The sequence below is a fragment of the Dromiciops gliroides genome, chromosome 5 (genome assembly GCF_019393635.1).
Source record: "Dromiciops gliroides isolate mDroGli1 chromosome 5, mDroGli1.pri, whole genome shotgun sequence".
Lineage (NCBI taxonomy): Eukaryota > Metazoa > Chordata > Mammalia > Microbiotheria > Microbiotheriidae > Dromiciops > Dromiciops gliroides.
This window is the reverse complement of record NC_057865.1, coordinates 220,092,292-220,103,745: the sequence shown is the minus strand read 5'-3', so window position 1 is coordinate 220,103,745 and position 11,454 is coordinate 220,092,292. Positions and strand designations below refer to the sequence as shown.

At 47.1% G+C, this 11,454-nt stretch overlaps 1 protein-coding gene across 1 annotated transcript; it reads left to right on the top strand.

Annotated features, from left to right (window-relative positions):
* Window positions 1-711: 711 nt before the first annotated feature.
* On the top strand, window positions 712-8,849 carry KRT78 (keratin 78). The gene is made up of 9 exons (XM_043968573.1): window positions 712-1,104; window positions 1,657-1,877; window positions 2,825-2,885; window positions 3,545-3,640; window positions 5,195-5,359; window positions 5,951-6,076; window positions 7,993-8,213; window positions 8,479-8,513; window positions 8,614-8,849. Exons 1-9 carry the CDS (start codon window positions 712-714, stop codon window positions 8,847-8,849), a joined length of 1,554 nt encoding a protein of 517 aa, XP_043824508.1.
* The last annotated feature ends 2,605 nt before the right edge of the window (window positions 8,850-11,454 follow it).

The window sequence follows — 11,454 nt, the reverse complement described above, 5'->3', positions numbered from 1 at the left end:
TCTTCTCTGGTAGGGCAAACCTGCTCCCCAGCCCTTCCCCACACCTCACTTTTGTCCGCTTCTGAAGCTCACCCCGTTTCTTCTGTTGCCCCTCCCCTTTCTTGCCCCTCCCCCTTTTCTATTCCTCTTCTTTCTCCTTCTCCCTTTTCTCCTCCCTCTCCCCCTCCTCCTTGCCAGTTGCCTTTCCTGATTCCCTATCCACCTGTCTCAGCTTATTCCATGTTCTTTTCATCTCATCCCACCCTTAACTAATATTCTACATTGTCTGACTGCCCCTAGTTCCGTCTTGTTCCTCTGTGTCCTCTCTCTGTCTCTGTCCCTCTCTGTCTGTCTGTCTCTGTCTCTGTCTGTCTCTGTCTGTCCCTCTCTGTCCCTCTCTCTCTGTCTCTGTCTCTTTCTCAGCTCCCATGTCTCCTCCTTCCTCAGAAGGATGGGGCTCTGCTCATAGCAAGGTTGGGCCTCGGGTTGGGGGATGATTGACTCAGGGTGTGTTTCAGGACAGGTCAGTGTGAGGTGGTGGTGGTTGGTGGTGGGGAAGGGAGTGACAGACACAGTCAGGCCAAGATCATCCTGGTCCATCCTGCTCTCCCAGGCCCAGCCCGGCGGTCCGGTGGGGATAAAAGTCTCGTGCTGGAGCCCCGGGGCAGGAACTCACTCACCTCATCTGACTGTCCATCTGTCTGAAGCTGCTGAGACCATCTAGTCCTGACCATGTCCCGTGTGCCATTTGGTGCCCATGGGGGCTTCAGTGCCCGCTCTGCTTGCTCTGCCAGGGCAGGGAACTGGGGTAGAAGTGGCACCCGGGGAGGAAAGACATCTGGGGGCTTCAGCAGCAGAAGCTTCTGCTCCATGGGAGAGGCCAGGGGCATCTCTGGCAGAGGAAGGAGAAGCTGGGGGTCAGGGGGCAGATTTGGGGCAAAATTTGGGCAGGGAGGGGTCGGGGCTGGCCTTTGTCCCCCTGGAGGCATCCGGGAGGTCACCATCAATCAGGATCTCCTGAGTCCTCTCAAGATTGAGATTGACCCTCAGTTCCAAAGTGTCCGGGCTCAGGAAACCCAGCAGATCAGAGCCCTCAACGACCAGTTTGCCTCCTTCATCGACAAGGTGAGGGTCATGGCGTCTAATCCCCTGCAGCTGCGCTTTCACCAGAGACACAGTTCCCGGTCCCACGCTTAGAGATCTTTGAGGAGAGTGGGGTTCTCTCCGTGACCTGTCCAATCACCTCTAACCTAGCCTCCATGTCCCCCAATGTCCTTAGAAGCCATTTCATCTTGTTGGGCATTTCAGGGGAGGGCTAAGAGCGCTGGTCAGTTACAGGCTACTGCCATGAACTGTTCAGAAGACTTCTAATATTCCCTGTAACTCCCCAAAGGAAGAGGATCAAAATAGAGACTGGCTCTGTTTAATTAAGCAAGGGATGGCTGCACTGGACTGACCAGCCACAGAATTGCAACCTCTGAGGGTCTTTAGTGTTCACCTTGACCCCCACAAAGTGAGTTGCCCCAGAACATTTAGCCAAGAGGTGGCAGACTTGAGACCTCTGACCTCAGGGCTAGGTCTCCCCCTTCCCTTGTCTATTTTCAATCCCAAGGCTTTTTTGGAGGCCTCTGCGCTTGACCTTGGAGAAGTTTCAAGATGCTTCTCTTTGTACATTAGGTTCGGTTTTTGGAGCAGCAGAACAAAGTGTTGGAGACCAAGTGGCAGCTTTTGCAGGACCAGAAGGAGGGGATGGGCGGTCCCCTCCAAAGCATGGAGCCTGTCTTTGAGGCCTATATAGCCAGGCTGAGGGGGCGACTAGAGAAACTCCAACGGGAGCATGGGTCACTGGCCTTGGAGCTGAAGACTTGTCAGGAGCAGGAGGAGGAATATAAAACCAAGTAGGAAAAAGCAACTTCGTCCCCACTCCCCCCCCCCCTCCCGCAAATCTGTTTCAACTGAGGGCCCCAAGGAGGTGGGTTCCAAGAAGGATTATAACACCATCCAGAGCTAGAAAGAAGTTCAGGGATCATCTGGCTCAACTTTTTGCTTTTACAGAGACACTGGGACACTGAGGTCCAGACAGTTGTTATTTGCCTAGGGTCACCTAGGGTAGCCAAGTCAAGATTTGAACCCAGGCCACCTAGTTCTAGGGCAGCTAGGTGGTGCAGTGAATAGAGTGCTGGACCTGAAGTCAGGAAGACTCTTCCTGAGTTCAAATCTGCCTCAGACATTTACTAAGCTGTGTGACCCTGGGCAAGTCACTTAACCCTGTTTGCCTCAGTTTTCTCATCTGTAAAATGAGTTGGAGAAGGAAATGGCAAATAGCCCCAGTATCTTAGCTGAGGAAACCCCAAATGGGGTCATGAAGAGGTGGATATGACTGAAACAACTAAACAAACAACACCTATTTTTAAGATCTATGGCTTTTCCCAATACCTGGCTGCCTCTCCCAATAGCTCAAATGAGCTCAGGAAATTCCTGTTCAGCTACTGTGAGTCAGTAGGGTTCAGATTCTGACCATTTGGTTGTCAGAATGGAAGGGGGAAGGGTCACCAGGAACAACCCTTAGCCTCTAGCTTCATTCATGGCCCTCCTGGAGTCTCAGTTCCCTGACTAGACTTTCCTTTGTAAGGGGAAATGGGCAGACCTGACAAGAGGGGAAGCAGCTACCTGATGGGAAAGACAGAAAACTTCTGAAAGGGGATATGGAGCCTTCTTTCTGTCAAGACATGGTGGGGGGGGGGAGGAAGAAGAGAGGATTGTATCAGGACAGTCTAGTTTAGAGGCAGGGGAATGGATGGGATGACCTCTGGGACCCCTCGATCTATGTCTTCTCATTTGAAAGGTATGACCAAGAGACTCACAAACGTCCCACAGCTGAGAATGACCTCGTGGTTCTCAAGAAGGTGAGAATGGCTCAGTGTTATTTCCTCTCCCTCTGATGATGGTGATAGTAAATAATAATGAAAACAATAACTTACAATTCTATAGTGCTCACTATGTGCTCGAAGTTGTGCTAAGTGCTTTACAAATATTAACTCATCGGATCCTCCCAACATAAGGAAACTGAGGCAGAGAGGAGTTAAGTGACTGGCCCAGAGTCACACGGCTATTATGTGTCTCAGTTTCAGTTTGATCTTTGGTGCTACCTCTCGGGGAGGTCCCAAGCTACTGGGGGTGGGGGCTGGGGGGAACAGGACACACAACCCTGGACATACAAATGCATGCACATGCGCACACACACAGAGCTAAGGGTTTCATGAAAAGGTGTCTATTAGTTCTAGAAGAAGAGGGGAGGAATTATTTAAGAAGAGCTGGCTGGGATCAGTCAAAGAAGGCTCCGTGGAAGATGAGAGGTCATTGTTGTGAAAGAGGGGGGCCCTGTGACCAACCCCAGTTTTTTCCTCTAGAGTCAAGCAGAGAGTAGGAAGGAAGGTTTTGTACAATGGGGGTAGATCTAAAGTCTGGGATAGAAAAGGGTGGTGAACTAGCCGGTTGGTCTGAGCTAGAAAAAGGACCCGGGCAGCAGTCAGCTGAGGTCTCTTGTTTCCATTTTCCCCCCTAGGATGCAGATGGTGTTTTCATGAGCAAGGTGGAACTAGAAAGCAAGGCAGATGCTCTTCGAGAAAAGATCGACTTTTTGAAACGTCTGTTTGAGGAAGTGAGGACCTCACCAAGTTTCTGTTGAAGGCTGGAGGAGGGGGATGGGGGTGGGTCAAAGCGGGGGTGGGGTGGGAGTGGGTGGGTGGGGGTCGATCAAGGTTTCCGTTACCATATTTCTGATTGGCTAGGAAGTGATACCCCAGTAGGCAAATTTGCATAGAATTACTGTCAAAATGCCCCCCACCTTGGGGTAGCTAGATGGCACAGTGGATAAAGCACCAGCTCTGGATTCAGGAGGACCTGAGTTCAAATCTGACACAGACACTTGACACAATTAGTTGTGTGACCCTGGGCAAGTCACTTAATTCTCATTGCCCTGACAAAAAAAAATGCCCCCACCTTGGTCCAATATCCCTTAGACTCTATTGCTTTGGAACCCTCCCATTCAGTGTTTTCCCCAAGCTTCTGACTCCCCCTAACCCCAGTTTCCCCCCTAATTTGCTTGTACCTTCACAACCTTTACTCTATTCCTTCCTCATCCTCCTCTGGAGTCTCCAATAGGCTAGATCCTAGTCATGCCCCTTCTTTCCTAAGTTTCCTCTCAGCTCCTGGCCTATTCCCCTGGGGGCTATCTCCCCATCTCCTGCCCATCTACCCCGTTGTCCTTCTATTACCCACCTCTCTACCACTTCTTCCCTTTAGTGCCTTTACCCATTCCTTGCTCCTCTACCCAAGTGCCCTTCAACGCTTCTTCCTTTCTTGAGATCTCACCAGCTCCTATCTTTCTCCCCTTCCCCCCTTTCTCTCCCAGTGTCTCCTCCCAACCCCCAGCCTCTTCCAGAGGCAGCTGTATGGAATTCAAATCTGGCCTAGACACTAGCCATGTGACCCTGGGCAGGTCATTTAACCTTTATCTGCCTCAGTTTCCACAACTGTAAAAAAGGGATAACAATAGAACCTATCTCTCAGAGTTGCAGTAAGGATCTAATGAGACAATGTTTGTCAACGGCTAACTACAGAGCCTGGTACATAGTAGGCTCTTTAAAAATACTTCTTTCTTTCCCTTCCACCTTCTGGTATCCTGGCTTGTAGACTGCCCCCTAACCTTCTTTTTCTTTTTCTTTTTTTTTTCTCTCTCTCTCTGTGCCATTTTCTTTTTTATTTGTTTTTGTTTTGGTGAGGCAATTGGGGTTAAGTGATTTGCCCAGGGTCACACAGCTAGTGAGTGTTAAGTGTCTGAGGCCAAATTTGAACTCAGGTCCTCCTGAATCCAGGGCCGGTGCTCTATTGACTGCGCCACCTAGCTGCCCCTCTGTGCCATTTTCTTACAGTGGGTCCTCAGCCCCTAGTGCTCTGTTCTCAATTATCCCATCAGCCTTTACTTGTCCCTTTTGGGTTCCCCATTCCTTTTCTCTGGTCCTTAGTGTCTGGTCCAGTTTGATGACCTCTTCCACCCCAGTCCCTAGCTGGGCCCTTCCCTGTTACACCCTCTATGGTGATTCTGAGCGCTGACTCCAAGATCTTATCAGCCTGGAGGCTCAAGAGGAATTGGGGCTCTGGGGTTCCTGGGGTGGAGGGACCTGGGCTCAGGATAATACCATCTCTCCTACAGGAGCTCAGTCAGATCCAGACTCACGTCGATGGCACCTCCGTGGTTGTTTCCATGGACAATAACCGATACCTGGACCTGCGTAGCATCATTTCAGAGATTCGAGCCCAGTATGATCTTATTACTCAGAAGAGCAAGGCAGAGGCTGAAGCCATGTACCAGACTAAGGTCTGTTCTCCTATTCACTCCTTTTTTTTTTTTTTTTAGTGAGGCAATTGGGGTTAAGTGACTTGCCCAGGGTCACACAGCTAGTAAGTGTTAAGTGTCTAAGGCTGGATTTGAACTCAGGTCCTCCTGACTCCAGGGCCGGTGCTCTATCCACTGCACCACCTAGCTGCCCCCTCCTATTCACTCCTTACAGTTCCTACCTAGAGGTCATCTGAATTTTATCCCAGTCACCTGGCCTATGCTGTCAGGAAGGACTCTAGGAGTTTGGTTTCTGCTTATGTTCTGTGTGATATCATTTTGGGTGCCATTGTCCCCCTCCCCTCCAGGGATTGTGATCAAAAGGGGAAAGTGATGGTGTTCAGTGCCTCTTAAATGTCCTCCTGTTGAGGAGACTCAGTCTTTGAATGCACATTCTTATATCTCCTGCAGGGAAGAATTGAAATCTTCTCAACAGTCTAACCTGAATCCATTAATGGGCATCATGGGCGAGGACATGGGGAGAAGGGGGTGCTCAGGGGACCTGGGGGGGTCACCATCAGGGGGTGGGGGTCACTAGTGAGTGACAGTGTCACCTCTGGATCCCTCATTCAGTATCAGGAACTTCAAATTTCTGCCAAGAAACATGGAGACAGCGTAAGAGACACCAAGATCCAGATCAGTGAGCTGACGCAAGCAATTCAGAAACTTCAAAATCAGATTGAGAATGTCAAGAAGCAGGTAGGTCCTTCCGGCTTCCCTAGACTCTTCCCTTCTCCTTCAGTATCTCCCTAAAGCTGCTACCTCTTGTGTTCCTAAAAATCTACCCTCCCCAGCTCCTACTTCTCTTCCCACTGTCCCCCAGACGAAGGGACCCCACCCTCAAATAGTAATGGATATAAGCTGAGAAATGAAACTCTTTTCTTTGGTGTATTGGATAGGGGGTAGTTATATGGCTAGAAGATCCGAAGTCTTTTATCTCAAGGCAATACCTCATTTCCTCCTAATTGCCTACTAGGTAGGCGATTGAGGTCATCTCTTTGCTTTCTTAACTCCTTTGTTGTTAGTTTTGAAATTACTATAGACTTATCTGTTTTAGCAAGAACTTCAAGGGAAGGTATTTTATTTGTTTTTTTTGTTTTGTTTTTGTGGGGCAATGAGGGTTAAGTGACTTGCCCAGGGTCACACAGCTAGTAAGTGTAAAGTGTCTGAGGCCGGATTTGAACTCAGGTACTCCTGAATCCAGAGCCGGTGCTTTATCCACTGCGCCATCTAGCTGCCCCGAGGGAAGATATTTTAAACAAAAATGCTTACTTCTTTTATCCCACCCTAGGGGAAGTATAAAGTAGCTAAGATCTAGAGGCTGAGAGTGAAAGAGACAAAAAGTGGTTTTAGTTAGGTGGGCGCTTTGTATCAGTCCTAGAGGCGATGCTTTTCATCGTGTGTGTGTGTGTGTGTGTGTGTGTGTGTGTGTGTGTGTGTGTGTGTGTGTGTGTGAGTAACAGGGAGGAACCAGAAAATGGGATGGGGAAGCTGGCTTCCTCCTGAGCAGGCATTTTACAGGGTAGTTTCAGAAAGGTCTATGAATTCTCAGGATATGGGCTCAGAATCTTTCCTTTCCCTCTTGCCCACATTCACATTCCCAAACCCAAAGGTAAGTGGTTTGGATTATCTGTGCCATTGCTTCTTTTCATCTGGCAAAATATCAGGAGTGAATAGTATATGCTTCTGTATATACATATATACATATACTTCTCTAAATTGGGGCTTTTAAAACTTTGTCCCTTTTTGCCCTAGAAATGTTTATGTTGGGGCACTGCAGTGGACAAAGCACCTGCCCTGATAGCTGTGTGACCCTGCGCGTCACTTAACTCTCATTGTCCTGCAAATAAATAAATAAATGAATAGATTGATAAATAAACAAACAAATGAATAAATGAATAAACAAATGAATGAATGAATAAATAAATAAATAAATTCACTCTGATAGAGAGGCATTGGGCCACAGGCAATCCCCAGTACTGGATGATGCTAAGATACATCAGTGTGTTTTTAGAATGCAGTTTTGGGTCCTGCCATGTGAAAATGACAAGGAATCTGGGCATTCAATTAATCAATCAAATACTGATTGGGTATTACAAGACTGCATGTTTTGCTCTGCTCTGATAATCTGAGAGTTCACCACAATAGCTCCTCACATTTCTATAGCACCTTATTATTTATAAAATATATAACCTTTGGAGGTTCATAGTGTGGGTGTTCTGATCACCCGTACTTCAGGAGTTAAAACCAGGGGTCAGAGTTGACCTAATATGTCCGAGGTCACCTAGCTAGAAAGTGGCAGAACTGAGATTGGAACCTAAGGCCTTTGAAGATCAGTTCATTCAATTCTCTTCTTTCTATTCCCTGGGGCCCCTTTTCTTCCCAATGGAGAAGGTCCCTACTCATTGAGAAGGAGCTAGAAAGCTGCCTAGCTTTTCTCCCTGACAAAGAATGGGATAAAGTAGAGGAAATTAATTGAGGTCTCTGATCTTGAAATTCACTTCTTGTGTATGGGAAGGGAAATTGGAATACTTTATTTAATCTCCAAGTCCATTGTGGGCTGAGGGAAGTGTCCTGTGAGGGAGTTGCTACAGCTGATGCTTTTCCTCTCCCAGAATACCACAATCCAGTCTGCTGTCACCGATGCTGAACAACGAGGAGAACAGGCCCTTAAGGATGCCCAAGTCAAGGTGGTGGACTTAGAGGCTGCACTTAAGAAAGCTAAGCAAAACATGGCAAGTCTGCTCCGAGACTACCAGGAGCTGATAAGCACCAAACTGGCCCTGGATGTGGAAATAGCCACCTATAGGAGACTGCTGGAGGTCGAGGAGTGCAGGTGACCAATGGGGCCTTGAGGACCCTGGGATGATCTAAAAGCAAGATTGTATCTAATGGGGAAACTTGCTATGAAATACTTATCCTCATACCCTGGGTTATTTCCCCACTTGGAGTACCTAAACAGATCTACCAAGGATTATGAATTGGGCTCTGGGAATTCTGCTTGCCCTGTGGGTAGGTTGCCTTTAGAGAAACCTGGGAGGCCCAGATGGAAACAGTGGATCTTGCCTGAGATTTTCCTCCTCTTGTCCTTTTCCCAATAGAATGTCTGGTGAATACGTTGACAGTGTCAGCATCTGTAAGTTCTGGTTGGCTTCTGGGAGGGGGTGGAGGGTTTGCTGTTGCTCTGGCCCTTCATGGGGAGGCAGTGTTGTTAACAGATGCACCTTTCTTTGTAGCTGTGGTTGGTGGAGGTACCACTAGCTCTGGAGGATGTGGGAACTCAGGGTTCAACTGCTCCAGTGTTGTTGTTGGAGGCTCCCACTCAGCCGGAGGCTCCCACTTCGCCAAAGGTTCCGGTTCTGGCTCCATCTCTGCCTCTGGTTCCGGCTTCTCGAGATCCAGTACAGGTTCTGTCACTGGCACCATCTTGAAGAAGACAACCATGTCAACTTTGAAGACTATCACCTATTGAATGAAAGGGTGGAGCCCCCCAGAGTTCCACAATCCAGAGTTTTCTCTTCTCAACCAACTCGGTCCCTTTCATGTTGTCGCCAGGACCCATAGATCCAGACATTGATTAACACTTTTTCTTTCCCACAAACAATAGCAGCTCGCATTTTTATAGTTTCACTTTCCTCACAATATCTCCATGAGTCATGCGCAAAGATTGTCATCCCTGTTTTAATGATGAGGAAAAGGATGATCAAAGATTTTATTGATTTACTTCATGTCATAGAAGTACTAAAAGCCCAAAAATGTGCTCTGTTAGGCCACCTAACAGAGTAGAGAGAGCACTGGATTTAGAGGATTTGAGTTCAAATCTCAGCTCTGCCACTTATTTTGACCTCTCTGGGCTTCAGCCTCATTATCTACAAAATGAAGGAGTCAGACTAGATAATGTCTCAAGTCTCTTCCAGATCTAAATTCTATGATCCCATAACTCTAAATCCCAAAGTTTGAGATTCTGGAGCAACAATAAAGTTTATTTGTTTCTCAGTCCTGAAAAGTTGTTTGTTCTTTTATTCCCCCAGAGAATTTTGAGGTCCTGGGGGCAGAGGGAGGTATTGTTGCATGGTGAAAAGTAGCCTGACTGCAAGGATCGTGCTTCAAATCTGACTTTTGGCAGGTGTTACCCGTGTGACCTTGGACAACTGGGCCATAGTTTTCTCATGTGTAAAATGGCCTTCGGGGTCACTTCTAGTTCTAAATCTAGGATTTTATGAGGTTCTCCCTCAGTTTTCAGCTCAGGGTTTCTCCTCGTTCATGCATTCATTTGTGTATTTATTTTCCTTGCTTGGGACTCCCTTCTTCCCATGGTGCTTTCTGTTTCATACCCAAATACAAAGGAGTCTCTACCCAGGTCATGATCCTTTCCTACTATGTTAGATTAAGCTAGTCCAGTCTGAAAAAAATTACTCCCTAGTCTCAGACAGAGTCTAATCTAGACCCAACCACAGAAAGAGAAGAAATAAGTGAGGAGAAACCATATGGTCCCACCGACAGCAGCTGGTGGAACAGTGGACAGAACGGTGGGCCTAGAGTCAAGAAGATATGAATTCAAATCCAGCCTCAGACTCTTACTAGCTATGTGATCCTGAGCAAGTCATTTAACCTCAGTTTTTCTCAGTTTCCCCACCTGTCAAATGAAGAAAATAATAGTAGCACCTTCCTCCCAGCATGGTTTTGAGGATCAAACAAGATAATATTTTTTTTTGTTTTTTTTGTTTTTGCAGGGCAATGAGGGTTAAGTGACTTGCCCAAGGTCACACACCTAGTTAAGTGTCAAGTGTCTGAGACTGGATTTGAACTCAGGTCCTCCTGAATCCAGGGCCAGTGCTTTATCCACTACGCCACCTAACTGCCCCAGCAAACAAGATAATATTGGTAAAGCACTTAGTGCAGTGCCTGGCACATCCTAGGTACTGACTATATAAATGCTTATGTCCTTCCTTGTCTCTTCCAAGATTAAGAGTAAGAAGAGGGCAGCTAGGTGGCGCAGTGGATAGAACACCGGCCCTGGAGTCAGGAGTACCTGGGTTCAAATCCGGCCTCAGACACTTAACACTTACTAGCTGTGTGACCCTGGGCAAGTCACTTAACCCCAATTGCCTCACTAAAAAAAAAAAAAAAAGAGTAAGAAGAATTAGATTCCTTTCAGAGTTCCATTTCTCCCTCATTATATGACTTTGGAGGGTATTGCTTTGGCTCCCTGGGTCTCCATTTCTCTACTTTGAGGAGAAGCAGTATCTGAAGACTCTTGTGGGACCCTTTACCTCCTTGTCTATCTCTGGCTTTTATCTTCCAACTTTAAGTTGTTCTCAGAAAGGTCATTTTTACTCAGAAGACCTTCTAGATGTCTCCCTTCCAACTCTTCTGAAACCTACAGTAGCTCCAGTTACTTCCTGTTACCTACATCTAATATCCCCATTTGATCTCATCTCACAGGGCATCCTTGATCAGACTCTTTGCTCTGGCAACATCTCTCTTCTCCGCCTTCCCTCTCTGTGATCCCTTACACTGAATCCTTGGACTCTATATTAGGATCTGTCTCTGTCTCTGTCTGTCTCTTTCTCTCTCTCCCCTCTCTCTCTGTGTTTCCCCTCTCTTTCTCTGTCTCTCCTGTCTTTTCCTCTTCTCTCTTTCATCTCTTTCTGTCTCTCTATTTCTTCCTTTCTCTCTCTGTCTCTCTCTTTTCTGTTTGTCTCCTTTCTGGCTCTTCCTTTCCTCTCTCTTGCTTCTCTTTCTCCCTCTCTCCCTTTCTCCTTCCTTCCTTTCTCTGTTTCCTTCTCTCTTATCTCTCTCCTCTCATTCTCTGTCTCTCCTGTCTTTCCTTCCTCTCTCTTCTCTCTTTCCCTCTCCCTTCTCCTCTCTCCTCTTTCCCTTTTCTTCTCTGCCCCCTTCCCCACCCCTCAAAACTCAAATATTTGTTGAGTTGTATTTCTCCCTTATAACAAAGAAAAACAGCAAAAGGAACCACATCTGACAGCATACACAACATTCTTCACTGGTAGTCTTCTGCCTTTGTGTTTCATTTTATTCTCCAGGATTAAAATGAGTTATTGAAATTAATTTGAGTT

Bases quoted from the DNA above. Each gene is read 5' to 3' on its own strand.
- KRT78 (XM_043968573.1), top strand. From the start codon at position 712: ATGTCCCGTGTGCCATTTGGTGCCCATGGGGGCTTCAGTGCCCGCTCT. The intron at 1,105-1,656 runs GTGAGGGTCATG...TTTGTACATTAG, and splicing joins TTGCCTCCTTCATCGACAAG to GTTCGGTTTTTGGAGCAGCA. The intron at 8,514-8,613 runs GTAAGTTCTGGT...CTTTCTTTGTAG, and splicing joins CGTTGACAGTGTCAGCATCT to CTGTGGTTGGTGGAGGTACC.